This window comes from Dryobates pubescens, chromosome 17 (genome assembly GCF_014839835.1).
Source record: "Dryobates pubescens isolate bDryPub1 chromosome 17, bDryPub1.pri, whole genome shotgun sequence".
NCBI lineage: Eukaryota > Metazoa > Chordata > Aves > Piciformes > Picidae > Dryobates > Dryobates pubescens.
This window is the reverse complement of record NC_071628.1, coordinates 18,922,956-18,949,148: the sequence shown is the minus strand read 5'-3', so window position 1 is coordinate 18,949,148 and position 26,193 is coordinate 18,922,956. Positions and strand designations below refer to the sequence as shown.

At 40.0% G+C, this 26,193-nt stretch overlaps 1 protein-coding gene across 3 annotated transcripts in view; it reads right to left on the bottom strand.

Annotated features, from left to right (window-relative positions):
* TLN2 (talin 2) overlaps nt 1-26,193 on the bottom strand; it is a 152,028-nt gene that overhangs the window by 37,302 nt on the left and 88,533 nt on the right. For all 3 annotated transcript variants that reach the window (XM_054169272.1, XM_054169274.1, XM_054169273.1), the window contains 19 exons: nt 25,489-25,655; nt 24,289-24,417; nt 22,614-22,727; nt 20,929-21,042; nt 19,465-19,599; nt 18,767-18,895; nt 18,036-18,138; nt 15,844-16,052; nt 14,917-15,036; nt 14,281-14,478; nt 12,291-12,430; nt 10,434-10,527; nt 7,476-7,565; nt 5,906-6,028; nt 5,057-5,200; nt 4,708-4,869; nt 3,472-3,612; nt 2,012-2,193; nt 877-1,009 (listed from right to left, as the gene is read on the bottom strand). In XM_054169272.1, the coding sequence (XP_054025247.1) occupies nt 877-1,009; nt 2,012-2,193; nt 3,472-3,612; nt 4,708-4,869; nt 5,057-5,200; nt 5,906-6,028; nt 7,476-7,565; nt 10,434-10,527; nt 12,291-12,430; nt 14,281-14,478; nt 14,917-15,036; nt 15,844-16,052; nt 18,036-18,138; nt 18,767-18,895; nt 19,465-19,599; nt 20,929-21,042; nt 22,614-22,727; nt 24,289-24,417; nt 25,489-25,655 (2,627 nt within the window). The remainder of the gene's footprint in view (nt 1-876; nt 1,010-2,011; nt 2,194-3,471; nt 3,613-4,707; nt 4,870-5,056; nt 5,201-5,905; nt 6,029-7,475; nt 7,566-10,433; nt 10,528-12,290; nt 12,431-14,280; nt 14,479-14,916; nt 15,037-15,843; nt 16,053-18,035; nt 18,139-18,766; nt 18,896-19,464; nt 19,600-20,928; nt 21,043-22,613; nt 22,728-24,288; nt 24,418-25,488; nt 25,656-26,193) is intronic.

The following is a 26,193-nucleotide window of genomic DNA, read 5'->3' as shown; positions in this document are numbered from 1 at the left end:
CTGGCAAGACATAAATACTGACTTTTATTTCAGAGGCACTTAATGTCTTGACAGCCACTTGGAATTTAGCTCACTCTCATGAAAGGCAAAAGGAAATAAATACTAATTTTGCATTTTGTTACATTCTTGTACTGATTTATAACTAACTGCTTTTTTTCCAGTAACATGTGCTTCATTTCAACATGGTGCCCAAGATGGTTTCATTATTTAGACACGACTTAGATCTATGACCTATCTCCTGTATAGCCTTCATTTAGTTCAACATGTTAATAGCATGTGATTTCAGGAAGCAACAGTACAATGAGACACTAAATACACCAAGCTGAGAATCTGCTCACGAGTTGCTGACTTTTCATTGGCAGTCTGGCAAGATGGCCCTTTTTCAATGAGATACAGGATGAAAAAGGAAAGACCAGCCCCCATTCCTCTGGCTGCAAAGCTTTTTTTAACGAGAACATACTGACATCAGCCACAGACTGCACTTATTTAATGACAAAACAGGCATTAACATTTACATCACCAGACTTCCAGCATTAGGGTAGTTTCAGAAATATCCTGACTTCTACACTGCAAGGCACCAGAGAAACAGTAAATATTGGTCACATCAGCACAGGAAGTCAGACAATATGGGAGTGGAAGTTAGAAGTAATTACTGTCACCCCTCTTCTGCCTGGTGATTTGAGTGTCTTTCAAGAAGTGATACATTTTGGCCAGTGTATGATTTCGCCTAGAAAGATTCCAGTAAGAATACTTCTCCCCTCACTATTAGTAGATTGTGTCAAGCACACAGCTCCAAGTCTTCAAACAGAGAAAATCAGGAGGGTAAGTGAGGCTGCTCAGCATGAGTAATGTCTGTTCCTGTGCTATCTCCCTTACCTCAACTGAGATGTCATCCCTAGTGGCGAGGCTCTGACTGACAGCTGCAAGGGAGGCCTGCTCAATGTCTCTGATGCATCTGTTGATCCCATCAATGGAGAAATCACATTCTCGCTGGCCTGGGGCCTTGTCCCTGAAAGTCAGAGATAGAAAGAAGGGCATGGTGGGAAGGAGGTAGGCTCTTTCATGAATGCACATAAAGCATGTTGGAGGAAAGCAACAAAGGCATAAAGTTAGCTTTGTTCTATCTACTGCATTTTGATATATGTACAGACTACTCATCACACTTCAATTCACACACTACCACACTGCTCTCTCTCTCTTAATAATCAAGAAAAAAATTATTGCCTAGGAATAAAAGTGCAAATTCAACCTCCTTGGGATGACCAGACTGACCCAATAACAAAGGTCAACATGAAAATATAACAGACACTATAGAAAAAATATTCATGTTTCTGTAGTTTGTTGGAAAACACTTCCCTGGGTATCAGGTGTTACAGCCAGTCCTAGGCACCTGTTATCGAAGGTTAGATTCCAAGTACTTTGAAATGACACACACTTTGCTATTTCAGTACCATCATTATCAAAGAACAGTGAAACTCTAAGTAGTCCTTCGTTCAATACTGTCTAACATTTTGGTTTTATCAAGAGGTACATAGAATTGAAAATTTTCATTAAGAAAAGGACAGACAGGTTTTGTCCAAAAAAAATAAAATAATCCACTTATTGCTACAGTGTTCTTGCAACTAAACAGAAAATTAATAGCAAAGGTAATTGATGCACTGGCTGACCCACCTTAAAAAAATGGTGTTTTCCATGTACTATATGTTGGCACATGATGGCCATGGAGGTAATATTAGTTATAATTTTCTTATTCTACAGCATTCTCTTTTTACCTTAAACCGAATCAGAGCTGGAAGGAGGGGAAAACACAAACACAGAACAACCTTGTGCGGCAGAGTGTTGCAGTCATGGATTCTGATTAAACACCCAGTGTAAGTGGGGGATACTGTGTATCACCGAGAAAATTATTCCAATTACTGAAGAACATCACACTGCTAATTGGCCACACAGTGTATCCTTTGTGAAGGGCTGCTCAATTGCTACCACAATTTTGTTCCTACAAATGACGTACCTGATAGAGGTGATAAGACTCTTGATAGAATCTGAGACAGTATGGGAATGTCCAGCTAGTACAGACCATGTAGGAGGGTCTTTTGGATTGATAGCCAGAGAACGAGCAGTTTTGATCAATAAAGATGAGCTCTCTAACATTGTTTTAGCAGAAACTAGAATTGGCTCCTGTGCTTGTGATCCCTGTGATCAGAAAGGTACAAGAACATAAAGAACTTTTAAATGGTTGTTGAAGTTTCTGATCCTAAACATCTGTTCTATTAACTGCATTACAACAGCCTTGTAATTCCTTCTATCACACTGTTACATATACACAGTCAACACATAGTACTAAAACCATTGCAGCCTAGCCTTCTGCGCTGTTACATACTTAAACACTTTTAAAGGTTAGAAATCCAGCTGTGTAGTAGGGGAAAACTATGACACTTATCTTTGTATTCTCTCATTAGATATTACTGAAAACAAACTTTGTCAGAAAACCTGCAAGAACCAACCAAAGGTGCTATTTTTCCCAAGAATGAATTAGACTACAACACTCTAATTGGGTTGTCTCCTCCATATCTATTTTATCATCAGCAATCTGGTAAACCACAGGCCTGGAGGACAGGCTCAGATTGCAGTTATAGCCCACAACTTTAAGACTGGAACAGTTACTGCATCATCTGATATTGCCAGGTGGAACATAGGCTGCCAAAAGCAGGAAGGAGCAGCTGAAGAGTCCACTCCAAAGGTTTTATGAGGCTTGATGGATTAATTTTATTATTCCCTCTTCCCCCCAAAACCATCATCAACAAAAAACCCACCAACAATCACAAAAAAACCCAACCAACAAAACCCCAAACCAACCAAAAAATAAACAAAAAACCCAAACCGAAACCAACCAACCAAAAAACCTCCAAAATACACATACAAAACCAACCCAAACCAACCAAACAAACAAAAAAAATCACAAAAATCCAGACAAAACCTTTATTACTTAAATACTATTCTGTGGCAGTAGATGAGTTGAGGATGGAGAACTCAGGAAATAATACAGAAGCCCATAGAAAGTTATTCTTCCCAGAAAACCTGCTTTTTGTCATCATTGCTGCAACATCTTTGCAAGGGAAAAAATCCCAGCAATGTCCCTTCAATCCTCTTTAGAGCTAATTAGGTTCTGTATGTTAAGGCTGATCACAAGAGAAAATGGGATATTTATCACATGGAAGAACCCAGCTAACAAGATGTATGAGTTTTCTATGTAGTATCAATTCATCAGCAGGCAACTGGCAGCACTTCCTGCAGTCCAACTAGTTCTATCATACTGTGCAGAACTGAAGGTCAGACAGCAGAATACACTCTGAACTCCCAGGAACACGGAGATATTTTGGGCTCAGATCATCACACTCACTTCCACTCTCCAAAAAAAGGATGAATTCAACATTTCCAGCTTGAGGGTGGAAGTGCAATATCCTGCCTTACCTCTGTGCTGATCTGTGCTGGTATGCTGACAAACTCTGGATTTGAAGCAAATGCTGTCAGGTTTTCCACAGCCTCTATCAAAGGTGCGGTAGCAATTCTGCACTTGTTGCGATTCTCTTCAGAGAAATCGCCATCCAGGGCCTGGAAATAAATCATGACTGAGTTCAGTCTGAATTAGTTTCTTTGCAAAACTGAATCTGGATAAAATCTTCATAGTTTTCAGCTGTTATGTGTTTATGACATTTGAAAGGCCCTCCACTACCAAGGCTGATGTAAAGAATGTGATCCTTTAAGTGTGTGTCAGTGACTCTAAGCTTAAAACTACTGCTTTTCTTCACAAGACTGACTAAAGGTGTTCTATCGTTGCACTCTGATGACTCTCCTAAGTCATGTCTCAGCACCTTATTCTCCAACAGGTAGAAATGGCTGACAAGGTGGCTCTTTCCTATGACTGATTTAAACAAAAAAATAAATAATAATTTGTTTAAGCAAATGGTAATTCATTGCTTTTATTTTCCCACAAACCAACTGACCTCTTTCACAGGAAATATTTCAATATGAAGGATCTACTGTGTAATGCAACGAAGCCTTGCAGTCCTAAGAGCACATTTTTAAAGACTGTCAGTAGCAGCTCAGGTAATGGCTTCCAGAATGGTTCAGAATCACAAGTCCTCTACAGCTTAACAACTAGTATTTTTGCTTGCATGAGGAAAAACTACTTCCTGCCAAAGTGCAGCCAGTTATCTGGAGAAGATTAGCATTAACAGGAGACAACTAAACAGTGGCAACATGAATGGCTTCTGCTTGGTTCCCACTATTATTTGTTTCTTTGGTTTTGTCTTATAAATGTGGTAAAGGTGTCTGAAACACTTCAACAAACCTCCAGACATGCAACAATACAAGACCATTAAAATCCTTCACATTCAGTTGCTTGCACAGTGATTCTTATGGTGCAAGCTCACTAAATACATCAAGACAGAGGTATCTCCTACTCAAATGAGCCAGCTGCCTCTCCTAATCCTGTCCAACTCTTTCCATGTTGACTATAGCACAGTTAAATCACTGAACACATTTTCCACTTCAGATCTTAAAAAAATGTAATTAACTATTTCTTACATAACACATTTCACAGAAGGTAAAAAGATATTTATAACTGTTTTGTCTCCATGGAATAAAAAAAACACAAGATAAATAAAAAACACAAAAGAAGGAAGCCCTGATTGGGAGCATTTTTACCTTGATAGTTTTAACCAGGTTAGCAGTGCTGTTTGCAACTTCCTTGGCAGACTGCACAAAGTGTCTCTTGGCAACAGGATTTGCTGTCTTTGATGAAGCAATGCGACAAGCATTGCACAAAGCAGAAGTGTGTTTGGCCACAATTGTGGCAGCTGATAATACCTGCAAAAATAGATGACACAAAACAAGCAGATTGGCAAAAAAGCACAATAGTTACCATACTCTAGCTCTACAAAGTTGCAGTTCAAAGCCATATGACACTTGCAACCCAAAACTCCCTTGCTTGGTCACAAATAAAGTGAAGATGTGTCCTAACAACAGTTGTCTCACAGCAATCCTCTGGAATCACCTGTGATGGGCTGCTTGCTGGATCGACCAAATTCTGGCATGCCATCTGGATTGCTTGATTTGCTCTGGCAAATTGAATAGGGTCAACAAGGCCCTGCTGACCAGCCTGACTGTTTGGATCCGAGATGCCAACCAGGTAAGCAGCCTAGAAATGGAGAAAGGAAGACAACAAACCTAAAAAAACCAAAACTAAATCCATCTTGGTTCTTTGCTAAGTTTGCCACATGTCATAGCACATGGTGGTCTCAGACTATCCAGAAATCATACTGAGACCATGATCCCCCCACAGCCAAATCTTTCACTGACGAGGCTGAATCAGCTCTAAAAAGTTCAAGTCACCCAGTTATCAGAGCAATGAAACCACAGTGACCAGTTCCAGATTTTAAATAGGTGTAGTAGCTTCTGAATTTCATGTATTCTGAAAGCATCTGAACAACTGAAACAGGCTGCTTATTATTTAATGCTCCTTATGATTTTTTACCAACAAAACAAAGCTTGATTCATTCATTTTAACTGTGTCTAGGTTTTGTGCCTTTTGCTATGATAAAATAGAGCTTGAGCTACAAACAAATTCTGTGTGCTCCAACTTTAACATTTGCTTCGTCCTCAGAAAAGTGTCCTTCTTGATGTAATTTCCTTTCCTTATAAAATCTGCCTGTTACTGCACTCTGCTACTTCTGCAGTGCAGCTTCTGGGGATCTGCACAGAGCATACCACACAGGATGAGGTCACTATTTCTTTGGCCACAACAAAAATCTATACATCTTGGATTTACACACCCACAACATAAGCTTGCTAAAAAAACCCAAAACCCCAACATATGCTTGCTTTACAGACTTTGGTAGCTTACCTGAGCTGCTGCCTCTGTCAGGCCACAAAGAGCCTTGGATGCAACTCCAACGCATTCTCCAAAGACTAAAAGATCCCCAGTTTTTGCATTCTGGGAGATGCCTGCCATCGATTCTCCAAGAACCTCGGAAATTAAAAAACAAAGTTACCTTCCCAGTATGCTTCCCTACCACTCAAAGGCAAGTGAGTCCTGGCCTTGAGCCCATTCTGGCTTCCAGAACTGCTAGCTAGTTAACAATGTCATGGAGTTGTGGTCTAAGGGAGAAGGCATGCTGATCAACACTGGAGTGACAGTGCTAAGCATACACTCCACTACAACACAAGTGACTGAGACACAGAATAAACCCTCAATATCATTGCTATTATCTACCAATCATCACAGCCAGCCTGGGTCTAGATACACAGACTGCAGAACGTAACAACGAGTCCTGCAGCTGCTGTTGATATAACCAGGATCTTCTCTGACCCCAAACACATTGAAACTCAGTGGAGAAATGAAAGCTCCAGGGAGACCTTATAGCAGCCTTCCAGTACCTGAAAGGGGCCTACAAGGAAGCTGGGAAGGGACTTTCTACAAGGGCTTGTAGTAATAGGATGAGTGGGAATGGATTGAAGCTTGAGAAGGGCAGATTTGGACTGGATATAAGGAAGAAATTCTTTACAGTGAGGGTGATGAGATGCTGAAACAGGTTGCCCAGGGAGGTTGTGGATGCCCCCTCCCAGGAGGTGTTCAAGGATGGGTTGGATAAGGCCTTGAGCAACCTGGTCTAGCAGGAGGTATTCCTGCCCATGGCAGGCAGGTTGGAACTAGATGACCTTTAAGGTCCCTTTCAAACCATTCCATAAATCCATGAATGAAATGAAACTACATCTAGTTTGCCGGAACGTTCTTAATGTCGGAATACACATTAATTCCCACTGTCTTCCACTACATTCAGTTTATTTTCTTTTGAAATTCAAAATAAGGTCTGACTGCTGTAGAGCACTGGATGTAAGATGACACACACCTCCATTAAGTGCTTTTTTCTTTTAGAAAAGATCTAAGATGATTCCAATGTGTCAAATAACAAGGGCACCAAAAGCAAAGCTTCAAAGAAAGAGGTAGAGCACGACATGTTTAAAAATACTTTTGACATTCCATACACATTTTGTGATGTACTGGAATATCTGGACTGCTCAGCCATTTCTCTAAGATGTTTTGCACAGAACAACACAACAGTATTTCATTGCCAAGCCTCCCATTTACACTTTGGGCCATTCAAATATAGCTGCAATCAAAATACGTCATGAAAGACTAACGTGCTGTCTAATGCACAGAAGAGGAAGGGGCAGAGAGAGTGAAACCTGAACAGCATTGCATAGCAGTCACTTGATTAAAAACATCTTACAAAGACAATACACCTTCTAAGCACCTGTAAGAGACCTATCTCAGACTGGGTTTTATTGAGGAGTGGAGCCTGAATTTTAGCTATAAATACTGTGCTGTGTTTGGTACATGTGTGGAGACATCCAGCAATCCAAACACACTCTACATCTGGCTCAGAGGAAAAGGAAAGGGAAAAGGAAATTACCTTTGAGTTTTCCATTACGCCCTCAATGCAATCAAAATATGAGAGATCACTCACAGGTTCATTTGGGTTATCCAGCATTCCTTTAACTGTCTGAAATAACATAAGAAAAGGATTATTGACAGCCTGAAATACTGAGCTGAGAAGAACACAGACCATCAGAAACATCCTGCTTATATCAGTGTACTTGTACAACCTTGTCTGTGCAAACAGAGTGCACACTCACTGAGGGCACACACAGACAGGTGTGCTACACATAAATGTTGCCCTACATTAAATGAACAATGGTAACTACGCATCTGTGCACTGCAAAGTGGCTGGAACCATAGGCCAGCGTGGATTGCCTTGTGTTTGTGATGAGTAATTTATGGTCAGTTAGACATGTTCAGCTAACACAATGAAATCTGGTTTCCTGCCAGTCGTCAGCAGACTAAGACCGGTTTTCAGTATAATTTTCAATTTCAGAAATGGAATTACAAGAGTGATAGAAAAACAGTATTGTCTAGAGACACAAATGATGGTGAAATCAGGAAGTACAGGAAGAGACTAACATCTGTATCTAACGTTTCCCTTCCACCTGAAGGAAATCTAGTCATAGACTAGCTTTAGATTTCTCACATAATTAAACTCCTGATATTAAGATACATCAATAATATCAGCAGCTCAGCTATTGCTTTTTAAAAGCTATAGTCTAATTGAAAGCCCTATGTATTTAAACTGTGAGAACATGGTGATGTGAAATCATATATAGAAACCATTTCCAATTGCCTCTCATCTCTTTCTCAGTTCTCACACACACTGCAGCAACTCTTCATTGTTGTGCTCCATCTTAAAACAACAACTGGTAAAGTCAACGAGACAGAAGCCTTCAGAACATAAGGAAACATAACAGCAAAGTATAAGCCAGCACAAATTTCCCACTGACACACATTTGTGATTACTGCAACGTCTTTGTTAAACCCTTCCACTGAAATTCTGTACAAGTTTAGCTGCTGCATTGGCAGTCCTCCTTAAAGAGTTTTCCAGAGTCTAAAGACTGACAGTCTTTCTACAGAAATGATAGTTTCTAGTACTTCAAAGAAGCCTTAGGAAGACTAGAAATAGGAGGTGATAAATTGGGGAAACATAGGGAAAAGATAAGAACCTTCTCACAGGACAGAGAGATATAGAATAGAATAGGACCAGCCCAGATCTTCAAGATCATCGCGTCCAACCTATCAACTAATTCAACCCACCTAATCAACTAAACCATGGCACCAAGCACCCTTTCAAGTCTCCTCCAGGGATGGGGACTCCACCACCTCCCCGGGCAGCCTGTTCCAATGGGCACTCTTTCTGCGTAGAACTTCTTCCTAACATCCAGCCTAAACCTCCCCTGGTGCAGCTAGAGACTGTGTCCTCTTGTTCTGGGGCTCGGTGCCTGGGAGAAGTGACCAACATCTGCCTGTCCACAACCTCCCTTCAGAGAGTTGTAGAGAGCAATAAGGTCACCCCTGAGTCTCCTCTTCTCCAGGCTAAGCAATCCCAGCTCCCTTAGCCTCTCCTCATAGGGCTTGTTTTCCAAACCCCTCACCAACTTCGTTGCCCTTCTCTGGACACGTTCCAGCAAGTCAACATCCTTCCTAAACTGAGGAGCCCAGAACTGGACAAAGTACTCAAGGTGTGGCCTCACCAGTGCTGAGTACAGGGGCACAATGACTTCCCTGCTCCTGCTGGCCACACTACTCCTGATGCAGTCCAGGATGCCATTGGCCCTCTTGGCTGCCTGGGCACACTGCAGGCTCATGTTCAGCCTACCATCAATCAGTACCCCCAGGTCCCTCTCTGCCTGGCCGCTCTCCAGCCACTCTGACCCCAGCCTGTAGCACTGCATGGGGTTGCTGTGGCCAATGCGCAGAAGCTGGCACTTGGATGTGTTCAATCTCATGTTGTTGATTCTGTCCAGCCTGTCAAGGTGCCTCTGCAAAGCCTCTCTACCCTCCAGCAGATCAACTCCTGCCCCTAGCTTGGTGTCATCCGCAAATTTACTGATGATGGACTCAATGCCCTCATCCAGATCATCAATAAAGATGTTAAAGAGCATGGGGCCCAGCACTGATCCTTGGGGCACACCACTAGTGACTGGCTGCCAGCTGGATGTGGCACCATTCACCACCACTCTCTGGGCTCAGCCCTCCAGCCAGTTTCTAACCCAATGCAGTGTGCTCCTGTCCAAGCCATGGGCTGATAGCTTGGCCAGGAGTTTGCTATGGGGGATGGTGTCAAAGGCCTTGCTGAGGTCCAGGTAGACTACATCCACAGGCCTCCCCACATCCACCAGGCGGGTCACCCGATCATAGGAGGAGATCAGGTTCGTCAGGCAAGTTTAAACTGCTAAGAAAGCTTTCCCAAAATTTGACAGGTTCTTCTGGTCACTTTGATATCAATCTTCAGTCTGATTGAAGGACTCTGTGGTTTGGCCTCACTTTCTCTTCTCAGAAATTAATCTAGCACCATACACCAGGCTTTTCTTGCTAACTGTTTCTCTCAGGCAAGTGTTTCCTGAAGCTCTAAGTTTCCCGAAGCCTTTCCCAGGCTCTGCTCACAATCTGCGTGACCCATCTTATTGGCACAGCACCCTCTGCAATGGTTTCTTAAGTCTGTTCTGCCCCACATTGCTCTCCTAGGCTCTTGATTTTCTGTGGCTCATTAGCTGGGAATTCTCATCCCTGCTGTTTTGCAGATCTTTCCCCATCAGTCTTTCAGCAAATCCTGAGAAATGGTGCTTCATTCCCCCTGCTTGCTCCACTCCTATATTCTGCAGTGACTTCAAGTAGCCATTATACTATGGGTCAAATTCCAATTTTCTCTCTCTTTTATCTGGACCTGTGGCCAGTCCCAGATAATTGGAGCAAGAAAATCAAGGTAACAAACATTTGGGGCCCATTTTTATTTGTACAAAGTCTTGAAATGTAGTAATACCTCCAGTTCTCTGAGTGCATTGTCGCATTCCTTCTGCCCGGGAGCTTGCTGGGTGCACAGTGTGATGAGCTGGTTTATACTCTCAGTTACAGCTCTAGGGAGAATAGAAAGTAAAAAAAAGTTTTATTTTAAAGGTAAACCCTTCTTCTTATGAAAACTTTTGTTTCTTTAACTGTATACTGCATAAAGATTTAAAACTTTGATGTTCTACTGCATTTTTTCTTTTCTGTATTTAGGTGTTAGCTATGTGTTAAACAGTTCACCTAGAGACCTCTTCAGCAAGCCTCATAGGAGCAAAACCATGTTCATCAATGCATTTGACAGTGATCCACACCCAGAAACTGATCTCTTCAGTGCAAATAACTCAGTAGTTAGTCCAGAAGAAACAAAAGCTTCATCTCACACCAACAAATATGTTGGGTATCTGTGGAAAAATTTTACCTTCAAGAGTGGCCTCTGTGAGAAGAGGCAGCTCCACGCTGGGCACAGCTGGTTACAGACTGCTCCAACAGACCCACTGTTGGACACAGCCGAGCCCAGAAGCCAAACTGGTAAGAAAGGGCAAAACACCACCTGGCAGTGAGACAAGCCACTACACTAGCACAGCAACACAACTTAATTGCTAAAAGGTATTTAGAGGACACAGTCTCAACTTGTGCCAGGGGAGGTTTAGGCTGGAGGTGAGGAAGAAGTTCTTCCCAGCAAGAGAGATTGGCCATTGGATGTGCTGCCCAGGGAGGTGGTGGAGTCACCATCATTGGAGGTGTTTAGGAAGAGCCTGGATGGGGTGCTTGGAGCCATGGTTTAGTTTATTAGATGGTGTTGGGTGATAGGTTGGACTTGATGATCTCAAAGATCTTTTCCAACCTGGTTAATTCTATTTCTATTTTACCACTTCTGCAGTTCTGATATTAACTGAATCACTTCTCAACTGTAACAGAGTTTTCAAGCTTTGCAGATGACACAACACAATCTCACAAAAATTGTTACTACACACCAGGTACCTGTAACCAAGGAATACACCCAATGTACAAGCATTAATCTTTGTAGGTGTAGTTTGGAAGATGGTATTATAAATCACATCCACATGATCTCAGACACTCATCTCATTTAGCACACACTTCTGGGTGTGATGTCTATCTGTCCTTCAGAAAGTTCCCTTCCAGTTTGGTATCTGAACATTCCATTTACAAACTTAGGTAACTGAATAAAAAGTTTTTTCAGGAAAAAAAGCACCAAAAAGAATTGTGAAAAGGATTTGAGAAAGTGAAAAAGAGGAGGTATCCAGTCAAACAATGAAATGCAGTGTTATTTTTCACATAAGCACTGAGCATCTTGACTACCGAACAGGGTCCACAAGAGGAAATAGGGGGTATGATTGAGAGAGTGCTTAAAGTAAGGGTATTATCCACCAAATAAACATAGAGTCTAATCCTTTAAAGTGTTCTTGATCATACACACTGTTAGTGACAGGTCACCACAACACGATTTTTAAGCATGTTTTACAGATAAACGTTATTCAGTTTCTTTTCTTTGCTAGGGATTGATTAGCTGAATGTTAGCCTGTGCCTTGTCAGAATACAGACAGTGAAAAAACAGTAGGTAAAACACACTAGTTCCTTTCAAAAACCAGGGCAACTCTTCAGCTGCTGGTTCTTATTTCCACCAAGTGTAACAAGTTATGTCAGTTAAGGAAGTACTCTATAACAGTTTTCCCACAGCCTACTTCATTTAAACTTATCTACAGGTTCCAACCACTCAGTTAACTGTCAACAGCAGAATATATGAATACATTACAATTATTAGAGAGGAAAGCAAATATCTTAGGAAAACCTAAAGCAAGCAACACATCCTTACCTTGCTGCTGCTGCTAAGAGGTTCTTGGCATTAGGAGCTCCAGGATCAACAGACAGAGACTTGGCAGCTAGTAACAACTTGCTGGAAGCCATAGAGATGCTCTTGAGGTTACCTATTACTTGAATCTGGTCCTCTTTAGTCTGGAAAGCCACAGGAGCATAAGGTTAAGTGCATTTTGCAATAAAGACAGTGTGCTAAATCCACATTTGGAAACTTTGTTTATCCACTTGAAACCACTGACACACAGAAGACCATAATCTGGAGAAAGATGTGGACCAAAGCCTCTTTTCACCCAAACAGGTGCCTCTAGCTTCACTTACAGAACAAAAAAAGAAACCCATATAACAATTCACTTGGTTTCTAACAATGGCAGTATTCATAAAGGAGCAAAGGAGAAACTTTACTACTTGTTGAACAAGGCTTTTGTTGTTGAGACTCTCATGTGTCTCTGCCTGGCACAACTGATCCACATTATTCAGTGTATGCTCTCTGTATTCCAGCATCCTCTATGCAATCCACAGGCTCTCTAGCATTCTAACTACGATTACTTACACAGAAAGATCCCTCCAGAAAGTCCTTTAGCCCAGGAAAATGCTTTTCTATAGGCCTGTTTTGGTAAACACCCTGATTCGGGCATTCTACTAATTATTTTAAGCCACTGCTTGCAAAGGGGAGCTCTCATATAGGTACAATCACAGGGAAGAGCTGCCTTACCCTAGCAAATAGCTGAGAATAGACTCTTCTGCCAATGATCAGTAGAAGTTAAACTCTTCTTTCCAATAGTCTGTTGAGGGGTTTGTGTAATAAGGTTGAATATTACTCTGATGATGTCAATAGCTTTTACTCCATATTTACATTGTGCTTCCTTCCCAGCCAAACATTTTGCTGGGAGTTCAAAATACCTGGTACTGCTTCTGTGTAGGCCAAATAATTAGGACCAGATAGAAGGCATTCTCTTCTGCAAGACCAGTCATTAACAACTAAGATGGGTATCACTCCCTGTGTCAGCAGGGTAAGCAAATCCACAAGGGCACAAGGTCATCAGCATCTGGAATTCCCTTTTCAAGCAGCTATTTGCAGTATCATTTCTACCTGGCCTTCATTGGATCACCTCAAACGAAGCATTCTAAGTCAATAAGGCCCATGGCTAAAAAGGTAATCCGCTACCTAACTTTACTCAGCTTCAGAGACTCATCTAATATTTGGTACCTACATAATTTCATGTATCTGGAATCGGAATGATTAAGTTTTGATGGAGAGTAATCAGCTTTCTTTATCTGTTCTCTCTACTCAACTCTATCTACAAAGCATCTCCTCTATAAAAATGGTTTATAAATTACTTTCAAGGTCTGGCACACTTAAGACCTTCTGGCTATTTCTCTTACGGCAATCATTTTTAGGTTTGCAAATTCCTCCTACTAACCAGGGTAAAACAGTCTGCAGCTATTTTTTCTGCAAGTCCTCCTAGCTCTCCTAGTACATGACCTTTTTTATATGTTAGTATCTCTTTTGCTAAATCACCTCTAAATGACCAATTAGTGTAACTCAGTACACCTAAACCCAGGAAGATGAAACAACAGAGATACCTCCCACTTCAAATGAATACATAGACTAGTAGGAATAAGCTAGGTGACATGTGACATTACTGAGTTCATCAGAAGAGAACTCTCTGAGATTTTAAATCACTAAACAGAAGTCCAATGCCTTACTGTCACAACCATGGCATTTTAGCCAGCCCTCTTCAAATGCTTGCTCTGCTCTGCAGCAGGAAGACTGTAGAAAGCATGATAGAGCTAAATTTTGAAAAGCATTGCATGAAATGCAAATGTCAAGTTGACTTCACTCCAGATAACCAGTTATGGATGACTGCTTCATAGCAAACATCACCTGTCATATTTGAATAGCAGATTGTAGTGTGCTACTAGATAACCAAGACACTGCACTGCAAGATAATTCTTGGTCCCAATCAGCATGTTAAAAAAATACTTACTTGTGCTTGGCCAGCCATTTCAATACCAGCGTCAAGAAATTCATCAAAGTCATCACTGAATTTTCCAGAGGCTGCAGCCAGTTCCCCACTTTGGCCCCGAGTAGCATGAACAACTTCTCCTGCTGACTGATTGAGGTCGGCTGCTGCCTGGTTCAGTTCACTCTGAGCTTCTTGAAATGACTTAGAACTCGGAGGTAGCTGTAAAAGACCAAATGCTGTAATTTGTTCTCTGTCACATCACACCAATCCTTCACAGACGGCAAGTTTTCCTTGCACAAAACAGGCATAGACGCACCAAACATTTTTTGACTGACCACAGTGCTCCTTAAACCAAACTGAGCACTTCTAGGTGGGAAAATATTTGTAATTTTCTAGTTTTCATATTTTTCAAAATGTTAAATCACAGTTGGCAGTTTCAAGACACCAAACACACGGCGATCTGTAACAACAACTTCCATATTGCCTTCACAAGTCACAGATACATTTCATCTTTCTTGTAAACTAGAAGAACAGCATTTCTGCCCAAGTAGCAGCTACTTGTAGTTACATAAACTTAAACAAAGCTTTTATGAAATATACTTAGGGCACATTATTAAGTAATAATTTGACACATTGCTATGTTAAAAGACATCTTACCGAATCAACTAGGAGTTTCTTGCTAGATTCCCCAATGCTTTTTAAGGCCACATCCACATCCTTTTGTCCAGGCAGACAATTAACGCAGTTATTCAAGGAGTGAGACACTGCTTTTGCCACCTACAACACACACATGCAAATCCATGTCAAGAAAGGCTTAACTAGTCATTTATCTAATACGAGACACATTCTATAGCCAGAAATTCCTATATTCCAACTCCAGTGAGGCTATTTTTGAGGCTTGTGACTTCCTTGGTTTGCTCACCTGCAGCCTAGGAATAACAGCTATTTATGCTAAACTATTTGATAGGAGAGTGTGGGCAAGGCAGCTCCACAACTGCTCCTGGCACCTGGGATAAAGGCTGCAGCACTGCAGATAAGGGAATGCCCCTGAATTTAACTATGTACTAATCACAAAAATCCTTTGCCTGCTTCTTTTTTCAAAGGCCTAATGAAAACAAATAACTCCTCATAAAAATAATTATTTGAAATACAGGACAATTTCAGAACTTTTCAAACCAGTATACAAAACTTGTTACTTAAAATCATCAACAGCAGTGGTACCACACATATAGAAAAGGTGCATTCACTTTTTGAACATAACATGAATACAGATCCTTCATTTGATAAAGAGCAGTTTAACAGCTGGTTCATTTTTGCAGTCAAGCAGCCTGCTCCAATATGTTGTTGGTAAAAGCATTTAATGGCATCTTTGTATAAGTTTCTTTTTTAAAAGATGACTGAAATATCAAACTTGCACCATCTGCACTGACATAAGCATGATGTTACTATGACAGCTGCTGGAGGGAGTAGAAAGATGACATTCCTTGCAGCCCTATTTTCTGTGGTTCTCTCCTTACTTAATGCTGCCCTCTAAGAGATGTCACCAGTCGTTTGATTCATGGCATGGCTCAAGCCACAACTTACCTGGGCTAATCTCTGCTGGCTGTCTGCATCCCCTGGTGCAGCCAGGGCCTGCTTCGCCTCCTGAATAAGCATAGCAGATCCTTCCATGACATCCCTTGCTGAATCCAACATCGCATGTGCTGCCACAGGATCAGTAGTAGATGCCGCAACCCCTCGTGCTGCCTGAGCCAATGTCTTCAAAGCCTGAGCAGTTTCTCTGGCAGCAACTCCTATGTTCATATTTCAGCAAGGATTCTATTAGTACTCTTGAAGATGATGATTGTATTTTATGACATGAATTTGCAGGCAATGATCTCATTGCAAAATGCAGTTTCAAAGCAAATCTTCAAATGTGAACACATTTGAAATACTCAGCACCATTTGCCTAGAGAAATGACTGCAGTGAAGCCATGAAGCAAATATTATACCCCAAAGACCACATTCTGGGCACAGTTCTGAACAGTGGCTATGTCCAGTGAAGCACCGAGAAAGAAGAAAATGTAAAACCTGGAAATGAGGAAAAGCTTCAAGCTATGGAACAAAGTGATTGTCTCTAGGACCAGTGTACATGACTTCAGATCTACAGCAGCTCTGTTGCTTCTGAAAGTGCAACTCTAGATTTTTCTAGAGAGAAAGAGACCTCATTCATGAAATGAGTTTTTGTGGTCTGTCTGGTCAGCAATATATTACACAAATAATAATAATAGCACTAAGATGTACAATTATGAATAATGGTCCTGTTCTTCTCTACCTGAAATTTAATTCACCCCTTACCAAAACCCAGCAAAATTTTTTCTAAGAGACCTTAATTAGCACATAGTCAACAACATATGCAATTCATGTAGGTGGCATATTGACTGAAAATGTTAAAATCATGACATTCCCATTGAAAGAAAGCTACATTAAAAGTTCACATTTGCTGTAGAAAACCTCTGGGTTACCCATACTTAGGCATTAAAAGTAACTGGAATGTTCTAATATCCCTAGTGGAATTGTTTAGAAAACTAGGACATCACAACAAAATACAACTCAGAGTAGCTGTGTTGGCACTTTAACACCAGTGCCTTTTAATGTTTTCTCTTCTGATCAACTGAACATTTTTTAATGCAGAAACTTGAGAAGATAATGAAAAACAAGTGATATGTCAAAATAAAGCCAAACAAGGCAGAGAAACAGTATTACACTGCACTTAGGACCTATTTGACAAATCACAGAGACTCTTCTGCATTCTTAAAGTAAAGAAAATTTCAGGAAAAATAGCCATGTTTTGCTTCTTTATTTAGAACATCAGTAAGCATCTTTTAAGTTCAACCAAATTTAATCACAGCATCACAAAATCATAAGGTCTGACTGTTTTCACCGAGTTCGGTGCTGCTTTCATCCTCTACAATGACTTTCAGTACAAAGTTGAAAAGAAATTTATTGTGACAGTTTCAGACAAGAGGGAAATATTAAATAGTGAATATAAGCTGTGACGAATTTTTATGACAGAGTCAACAGCAGACTGGCGTAATACAAACACTCAGTGCTTCCTTGAGCATGCAACGGTTTCTTCATAACCGGAGTGTAAGATAGAAAATAGATCCATGAGCTTTGAAGAGGAACTTTGTAGAATTTCCCAATGAAACAGCTCTTATAGCTTGATGTTAAGAGAGCTACTAGGTTAAATTATTCAGTATCAGCTGCAAATATCAGTATTCCTTCACCAGACACTCACTGCTAACTTCTAACTATGTGATACAACTGTGTGCCATCTTAATGCAATTACATCCACTTAAAGTGAAAGCATCTGTAAGTTCTGTAGTTCTGATGCAATTCAATCCAGTGGAGTGGCAATTACCATAATGCTGGTGACATCTAGTAAAAGGTGCAGCTTTAGACTGAGCTATCCCAAGTTTGTTTGCATCCTATACTTCAAATAAACCACAAACCAAGGACCCTTTCAATCTTCTAAAAGGACATAGCAGTATTTCCAGTGGCACTGACCTTTGAATTGCATTACATCTTAGTTCTGTCCTTCAGCCTTTCGGTGGCATATATTTATAAAAACAAGATGTCTCAATCTGTTCTAATTGCAGACAGAGCAGACTGCAACCTGATTCTTCTATGAAGCACATTACTCACACTAGAAATTACTAGTAAGTTGCCACAGTTCTATCGAGTATTTTACGGAAAGCAGAAGTTTCACAGGGACATTATAAATAAAATACTACCTGTGTAGTGCTCATTGCCTTGAGCAGCACAAGTTAACAGCTGGGCCATTGATGAACCAACTGCTTTGGATGTACTTCCCAGGTCCTGAGTGCACTTCTCAAGCTGTGAAAAATCACAAAGCACATAATCCTTTGTTTAAGCTCAGCTAAAACATACTTGTTTGGTTTTATAGATAGTACTAAAAAACTCCTCATTCCACAAAAACCCAGTCTTTTGCCTCAGCTGCCCAACACATATACACTTTCTTTGAAACCTGACTAGCATGTTTTCCCTGAAGTAAATTAACATATTAGATTAGATTAACAACAAAGCTAATTTATAACTAGAAATGGAAATAAATACCTTTCATTTGGGGAGAAGGGTTTTTTGCCAAATAACATATTTTGTTTTCTGAGCCTACCAGAACTAGCAGTCTTAGAATACTGCATTTTTAGCTTTGTCACTACTGAAAAGAATTTTTTTTTCCTTTACAAGAGAAGATCAAAACACTGCTGCTACAAATTGTCATCTGTACAATAGAGAAGAAGATCCTACAGTCCTGTGAGTAGTTCTGATACAGAACATGCTTCTGGCATAGCAGGAACGTATCCCTTTTATAGGGAATCGTTATCAAAACCCTGACAATGTCATTGCTATCCCAAGCCTTGTGACTTGCTTTGCCTCTAATACTTAAAATTTTTAACAGCAGACTTTGTTTGTTTTCAAATGAAGAATATCCATCCTTAATTACAGTTTCTCCTGGGAGAGGTTTTAACTGTCCATCCACAGCTGCCATCTTTGCATCTTGCAGTTCACTTTTGAGTGTCTGGACTGTATTCAAAGCAGAATCAATTTCCATTGGGCCACATGCTTCATGAGCCTATTCAGAAATCAGATCAATGTCACTGTTAGCAGCTGTATGTCACTATCAGAGTAAATGCTTCAGATATAACTTCCCACTGAAGTCCCATGACTTTAGCAGCCATTATGGGCAATTTACATGTCATCATGAATTCCGAACTCCTGCACAATATCCTTAGCTCATAAATAGAGTAACATGCTGTTAAGAGCCACCAGGGGAATGAGATGCACTTGTGTACACACATCTTCACACCAGGCAATCCAGGTACTGAGAAAGTATTCATGCACACACAAGTGGGTTTTCCACCTTTTTCTTTTTCCTTCCCCTCCCCCCTGCCTTTTTTTTTCCCATTTCAAAGCCATACCTAGTTTAGGAATCTGTGCATGAAGCACAGATAACCTCTACTTCCCTGAACTTCACAGATGCCGAATCACACCACTGAGCACAGAAGTGACATAACTGGTCTCTCCCCAGCTCATCAGGGTGCAGGACATAAGCTTTCATTTCCCTGCTCTCCTTCAGATGTAACAGCAGCTCAATCACCCAAGCCACCTTGCTTTAGGTGATTAAAACTACTCTTTACCTACCTTCTGGGAGGCAGTTCGTAGCTCAGCTAAGCTGGTAGCCAGATTCTTTGCACACTGGCTTAGCTGCATTGCTGCTGCTTGATCAGTCACAGTGGGGACTGCAGCTTTAGCAGAAGCCACCATTTTACTTCCAGGCTGTTCAAAGAAGAGCAGTGAACACAACTGGTTTTACTAACTCATTTCCAAATCATTTACAAACTGCTTCCTCCATTCACCCATTCATTTCTAGATTTACTGTAATTACAATTTCATGGACTCCCCTGCCCCTTAATCACACACCTTCTAAATTCCAGCCTTTGATTTATATACTGCACCCTGCCATAGTTCCACATTGCAGTGTGCTCTGCAGCAGCACTCTTCTGTGCTTCAGTAGTATGACTACTTCATTGATACCAATGTCAGCCTGAGGCCTTGGAGTGCTTATATACTACTTAAGAATACAGATATGTGCAGCTTTGCCATTCAGTATCCATGTGGTACAAGTGGGTCCACATGGCAGAGATAATAAATTTGTCTCTGTGTTTCTACCTATTAAACTCTGCCAAAATTCTAGAAATTGAATACTCTAATTCAAGCAAAAACTCTTCACAAGGTTTGCTGCTAATACAATTAAAATGCTTTGCTGATTCTCACCATCACCATGGTACAGAAATCCAGCCAGAGAAAAGATGGTTGATTTTAATGCCTCCAGAGGGAATCACATAGCAAAATACTCAAACAGAGCAAGAGTGTGGTTCAGAACACCTGTGGCTGTATGGGACAAAAAAAACCCTGCTAACAAAAACCAATGAAAGAGTTCATTCCTCTTCCACATTTAAGGCAGGACTAACTGGTGCCAAGAAATTATCATGTCATTACACAGAGAATTGTTTTCTTTTGTTTGTTTATTGCAATGTCAACAATAAACCAAACAGTTTTGTTATCAGTGCTCAATGTTTTATTTTGTAAAAAATGTGTTTGAAGCAGCACAGTGTCAAATTTTGTATTTTGCTCAAAACCTCAACCAAGACGCTGGCTATCCTCCAAAAATCATGGTACTTTTGCCTTGTATTTGTGAAGAACTTTGGAGCTTGTTGCTGCAACACTAACTTTACCTTCACTAAGAAAGGTTACAACAGCATCTCACATATTCAGACCTCTGCTTAAAAAGATGCTGAATTCTCTTCATCTTTCAACTCTTAGAAAGCAAGTGCTACAATAATTCATGTTTCTTCTCCATACATTTCTGTTTTCTTTTTACTTTTATCCTCAAATTTGTCAACTTTCACACTCCACAGACTCAAAATCATTCAGCCATCTGAGGTTAGGAACTAAAGTTTCCTTAGCTATGGCTCATAGTCAGTGATGAACTTCTTTACATGGTTCTTAACAGTTTACTGCTTATTTATCACATACAAAACCACATAGAACTAAAATATCCTTTTTGCTCTAATGGAATCAAGTACAATGATCAATTCACTTCACCTGAAGGAAGTTCTGGCTGGAATTTATTAGAGCAAGCTGGGCACTGAGGTCTTCTGCCTGAGCTTGACTTCCTCTTACACCCTGCACCAACTGAGGAATGTGGTCTGCAACATTCTATAGTAAAGAAAGCAAAAATCTGTGAGTAGATAAAAACTCCAAACCCTTTGACTCTAAAACAAACTCTCTTCCCACCACCCTTAAAGACAATCGGTAATATTTATAGGTACAATGCTTTTGTGCCTTCACAGAATTCCTTTAGGATTCAACCAAACTGAATTAATCCATGATAGGAATTTTCAGAGACATTCTACTTACATATTTATATAACACTTACTTCAGCAGTGCAACACTAATGTATTTCCTGCCCCCTCCACTCCTCAAAAAGTGAAAAAATAGGTATTGGGTCTTCTCTAATAGATAATCTTCTCTAATAGATAATCATCAAGATCAAATTAGAATGAACTGCAAATAATACAATGAATCAGCCTGCTTTTCATAAAATACAAATCACACTGGAATATTGACTGCCTACAACATATTTTTGACATGTGCTTGAGCTACCTGATTTAATTCCAACATTTCTTAGCATTACCACCATGACAGTAAATAATTACTGAATGTTAATGTGGCTTTTAATGATGCTGCCTTTACTGATTTTGTTCTTGTTCCCCACATAACTGCTCTTCCATCCAGAAGGAAAGCCTTTTGCATTCTATTGTCTTTTTCAATTTTTTTGTTTAAATGAAATTTCTTTAAAATCCCTGAGGCAACATTAGTCAGAACTAGAAATTAAGCTGCCAAGTGTAGCTTAAACACAAGAGAACAGCTTCTCACCAGACTCTGAATTCTAGCTTTGAACTATAAAAATATGCTTGACTTCAGGCATACTCCAAATTCTATGGTCTTGGCAGCTTCACCTGCAAGCTAGGAATCACATTAACCCCATAGTAAGGTCTGTAACTTATTTTTCACAGTGACATTTAAGGCCCCAGTTGCTTGCAGACTGAACATCAGAATAGTAGGACCCATGTTGCTAGTTATATAACCAATTATATAACCAATACATTAAATCAGGATTTCACTCCATTATAGTATAAATGGCTACTGCTACTCCATTCTTCACTGAGGAAAATTCAAGGACTACCTTCATTCCACAGACCTCAGTCTAATTTCACTGCATGCATCATTCAACAGCCTGTTTTGATGATCGTACACTACTCACCTGCTGAAGAGCACACTTGTGCCAGTGTACAAATTTCAGAGACACTGGGCTCCTCTGCACAGTGCTTCTAGCACAGTTCTGTAGACACAGTCCTGCTGATTGATGTGCAGCAAAACTTTTACTGAAGCACTTGCTTCAGGTATATTGCTCGTTACTCAACAGATACACACTGAGGTATATAAGCATGTCAGTCCTTTCAAGGTAGGTGTTGGCAGGTGTATTTGTAACAGTCAAGCACTTATAGTATCTCAGCTTTTCAAAGCTCTCCACACAATAATGCACAGTAAATGAGGGTTCTCCAGAATCCACACAGATGAACATACGTAGTGTTGGTTTTTAAACAAATCAGCACTATTACAGAAGTATTATTATAGAAGGTACAACAGTATTATAGAAGGTGATCCTCAGCTCCCCATAAAGCAGAGTTCAAAAGTTATTTGTCAGTGGGTTGTAAAAAGTTTACCTTACAGCTCTGCACAAGTTGCTGGTGGGCTGCCGTGTTCTTATTTGAAACAGCTGCATTCTGAGAAGCTGCAATAGTCTGGGTAGCAGCAGCTGCAGCTTGTTTAGCTGCAATCTTTGGAGAAAAGGAAACGGAATTAAATTGGTGGTAAAAGTCTTGAGCAATTCAGAGGATGAAATATCTATTATAGGTAACTTTGACAGTAACAGCTTCAACAGACTAATGCATTGTATCTCTTGATTAATTTGACTTGCCTTAAGGAAATTCAAGATTGCTCTTCCCTCAAGATGAATATGATCTGAACACTCCTTTATTTCTAACTTGCCAATAAAGAAAAAGGTTCAAGTAGAAGGATTCTAAAGATCTTACTAGTCCCTAGCTTAGATTACAATGTGGCCAAAAGAGAACAGAAATGGTGTGATCAATTAGTTCCTTACAAAGAAGGCCAGAGAAAACAAAGTACATACAGTGCTTTACATTGCTACATTAACACCTCTGACAAAAGACTCAAGCAAGCAAATTTCTACTGAGCTTGCTCTATGGCAAAAGCAAAGATACTAAAATGGTGCAGAGGTACAAAATATTTGTATTAGTTAGACTAAGGGCACTGAGAAGACTTTCTTCAAATATCTAGGAGTGCTATTATCAACCTTACTCTGTTAAAAAGTTATAAATTCAACAATTTATCCAAGGTATTAAAGCAGGTTGTACAACACTTTTCCTTAACTGGCCCACTAAATACAGCCAAGCATGAAGTATTTAATCCCATAGTTACATATTTTGGTCCTTTGTAAGGCAGTACATATAACAACAACAAAACAAAGTCCTTTCTATAAAGCTTTCTTGCATGCAGTTAAAAACCAGACACAACAGCCTTCATTTCCTGAAATACACCTGATTTTTGGTTCCAGCCAGACACAGTAATTTAAATGCAGTCCTGGAACATGGTTACCTACTTAGATCTTTTTTTTCATCTCATTGCACCTGAATCCTACTACTGTAAAACTACATTTGAAAACTAGGAATTACAAAAGGCTTCTTTTTAAAATCTGCCTTCCCTGCATTTCAGTTGAAAATAGGAAGATCAAACCTTGCCTACAAGACTAAGTTCAGAGATATTTTATTGTTAGTGCACAGCAAATTGCCTTCATCCTCCTTGGCTCTGCTACCAGGTATGTTGTATCATTCCAGTTTCATTTCTGCTTATTTGATTCTCTGAATAACTTACCAATTTAATTGGATATGTTGCAATTCAATATATGTTTGTATGGATATTTACTTGAAACTCTGGCAGATATACTAGTAAAACCATCAAATGATATCATGTGTAAATGACAGATCATACAGAGATAAATTAAAACAGTAATGAAGTAGTTTCAGCTCAGCTGTTTGAAACCTCAGCTGTGTAATTTTATGACTAAGCCTCCATAAAATGCCTTCTGAATCAAATTCTTACCTAATTTTATTACATCTGTAATACAAATTGCTCCATTTTCTGAGGACTATGGCATCATATACTAGCATCTCTAACCCAAGCATTGTACCCTGGAACTGAGTTTACAATGCTCTCATTCTGTGCTTAGCACTTTTCCTGAAATATGCATTTCTACTGCTTTGAATTAGCTACAGACATTAATTATCAAAATGGAAAATTCAGCAGTATCTACTTTCCAACCTCTAATCTGTTGACAATTTTCTTCTTAATAGCATTCTGAGCAGCAGCATTTGTAGCAACCCGCAGTCCCTCTGCTGCTTCTCTCAGACGCTGCTGTTGATCCTCATTTTCAGGATTGGCTGCTGCACCCTGCACAAAATTTCAGAGCAAATAACATGAGACTCAGTAAAAATTCCTGGACAAAATGTAGATTACTATCAAGGCTTTAGTTCCAGGTGGTGTTTTCTACATCAGCCTTTGCTTTCCTCACATTATTCTAACCTAAGTTAAAAGAACATGAAAATGTTACAAGACTTTGAAGCAGAAAATGTATTGCTTGTGCAAGGTTGTTACTCTATGTGTCAAGTACTTTGAAGAAGGGAGTTAAACATTTGCTTCACATGCTGCTTCAAGCCCTTGGGAAAAAAGCATCTGTAAATTGCTTCCTGTATGATCTACAGTAATCTCCTTTCATAAGTATATGTATTTTAAAAAAACCCACCATTTCTTGAAGTTCCCTATTCACTATGCCTTTCAGTAACCGCAGTCCAAACCTTGAGATTTAACACAGTGGGTTTTCTCCACCTGAAGTCTGAGAGAAGTCAAGGACATGCTTGATGCCAGGTATACAGGCCTTCTAAAGCTCTGGCAGAAAGGCTGCACCTCTGCTGTAAAAACGTTTAAGATCAGTATCTGGGAAGCAATTGAAAGAGCATATTCCTCCCCCATGAATTTAAATCTGTATCCATCATGGGAAGGAAAGGTTAGAGATTTCCTCTCTTGTGAGAATACAGAAATGGGGAGAGGGTTGGGAGGGGCTAAGTGAGCAGGAATCCCTGTGCAAAAGAAACTTCCTAAAACACTGCTTTAACAGCTTTTGTAAGAGGTATTTTTAAGAGATTGCTGTAAGTTTGTTGTTCCGTTTGCATCAGTCGTCTGGTAAAAGGCTTTGCATCACAGTGGTTATGGCTGGTGACAACCACCCTGCACAGAGGAAAGCAGTGCAAGATTGGTTTTTAAAACAAAAAGCCCCCACAAGTAACTAATAATTTATTTCTTTTCCCCCCTGAACATACCTAGGGTGAATCACTAAATGCAGAACATCTACAGGATAAGCACAACCACCTCTATAGATAGGATTTGGCTGATAGTAATGTCCCACATACCACCCCTTTGTGTACAACCATACAATTTTAAGCTGACAGTTTATTTTCCTGGTACCTTTGCAGCTTCAACCATGCGAGCTGTAGAATCTGCCAGGAGCTTTGCAGCAGCCAGAAGCTTCTTAGAGTTGTCCATGTCAATTTCTGCTTCAGCATCTGATCTCATGGCATTGACAAGATCAGAAGTGGCTTGAGCCAGTACCCTGGCCTGCCGTACCATTTCACCTGTGGTATACAAATATATATTCACTTGCCTTCTCTGAGCATTGCAGTTTCAGTAGTCATCTCAACATGCTGAAAATTGAGTTACATTTGCTGAAGTACTCTTTTGACTTGAAAATCATATACAAGTAGTTCTTAACTTTAAGCTTCATAAACAAAATCTTGTATCACCACAAAAATGAAAGAAACTGCTACAGAGGAGATTAAAAAATAATATAGCATTTGCTTTCTGGATAGCAAGACAAAAACCCCAAAATCAATGCATACAGTAATTTTGAATATACAGTTCAGGGAAATTCCTAGTCCTGGGAAGATGAATAGTTTTGCTTTCACATTACAGCCAAGATTTTGGTCCTTTAATAAAAATTACCCATCTTTCACCTATTCTTCTTTTCGGGCAACTATCTTCTAACATGAACTAAGTTAAGAACTGTCAGATGGGACTCAGCACCCATTAGGTGGTTTTGGCCAAAAATAAGGTGTATACTTAGGATATTGGAGCCATGCGCTGATCATGGTGAAGCACAGAGATAAAACAGCA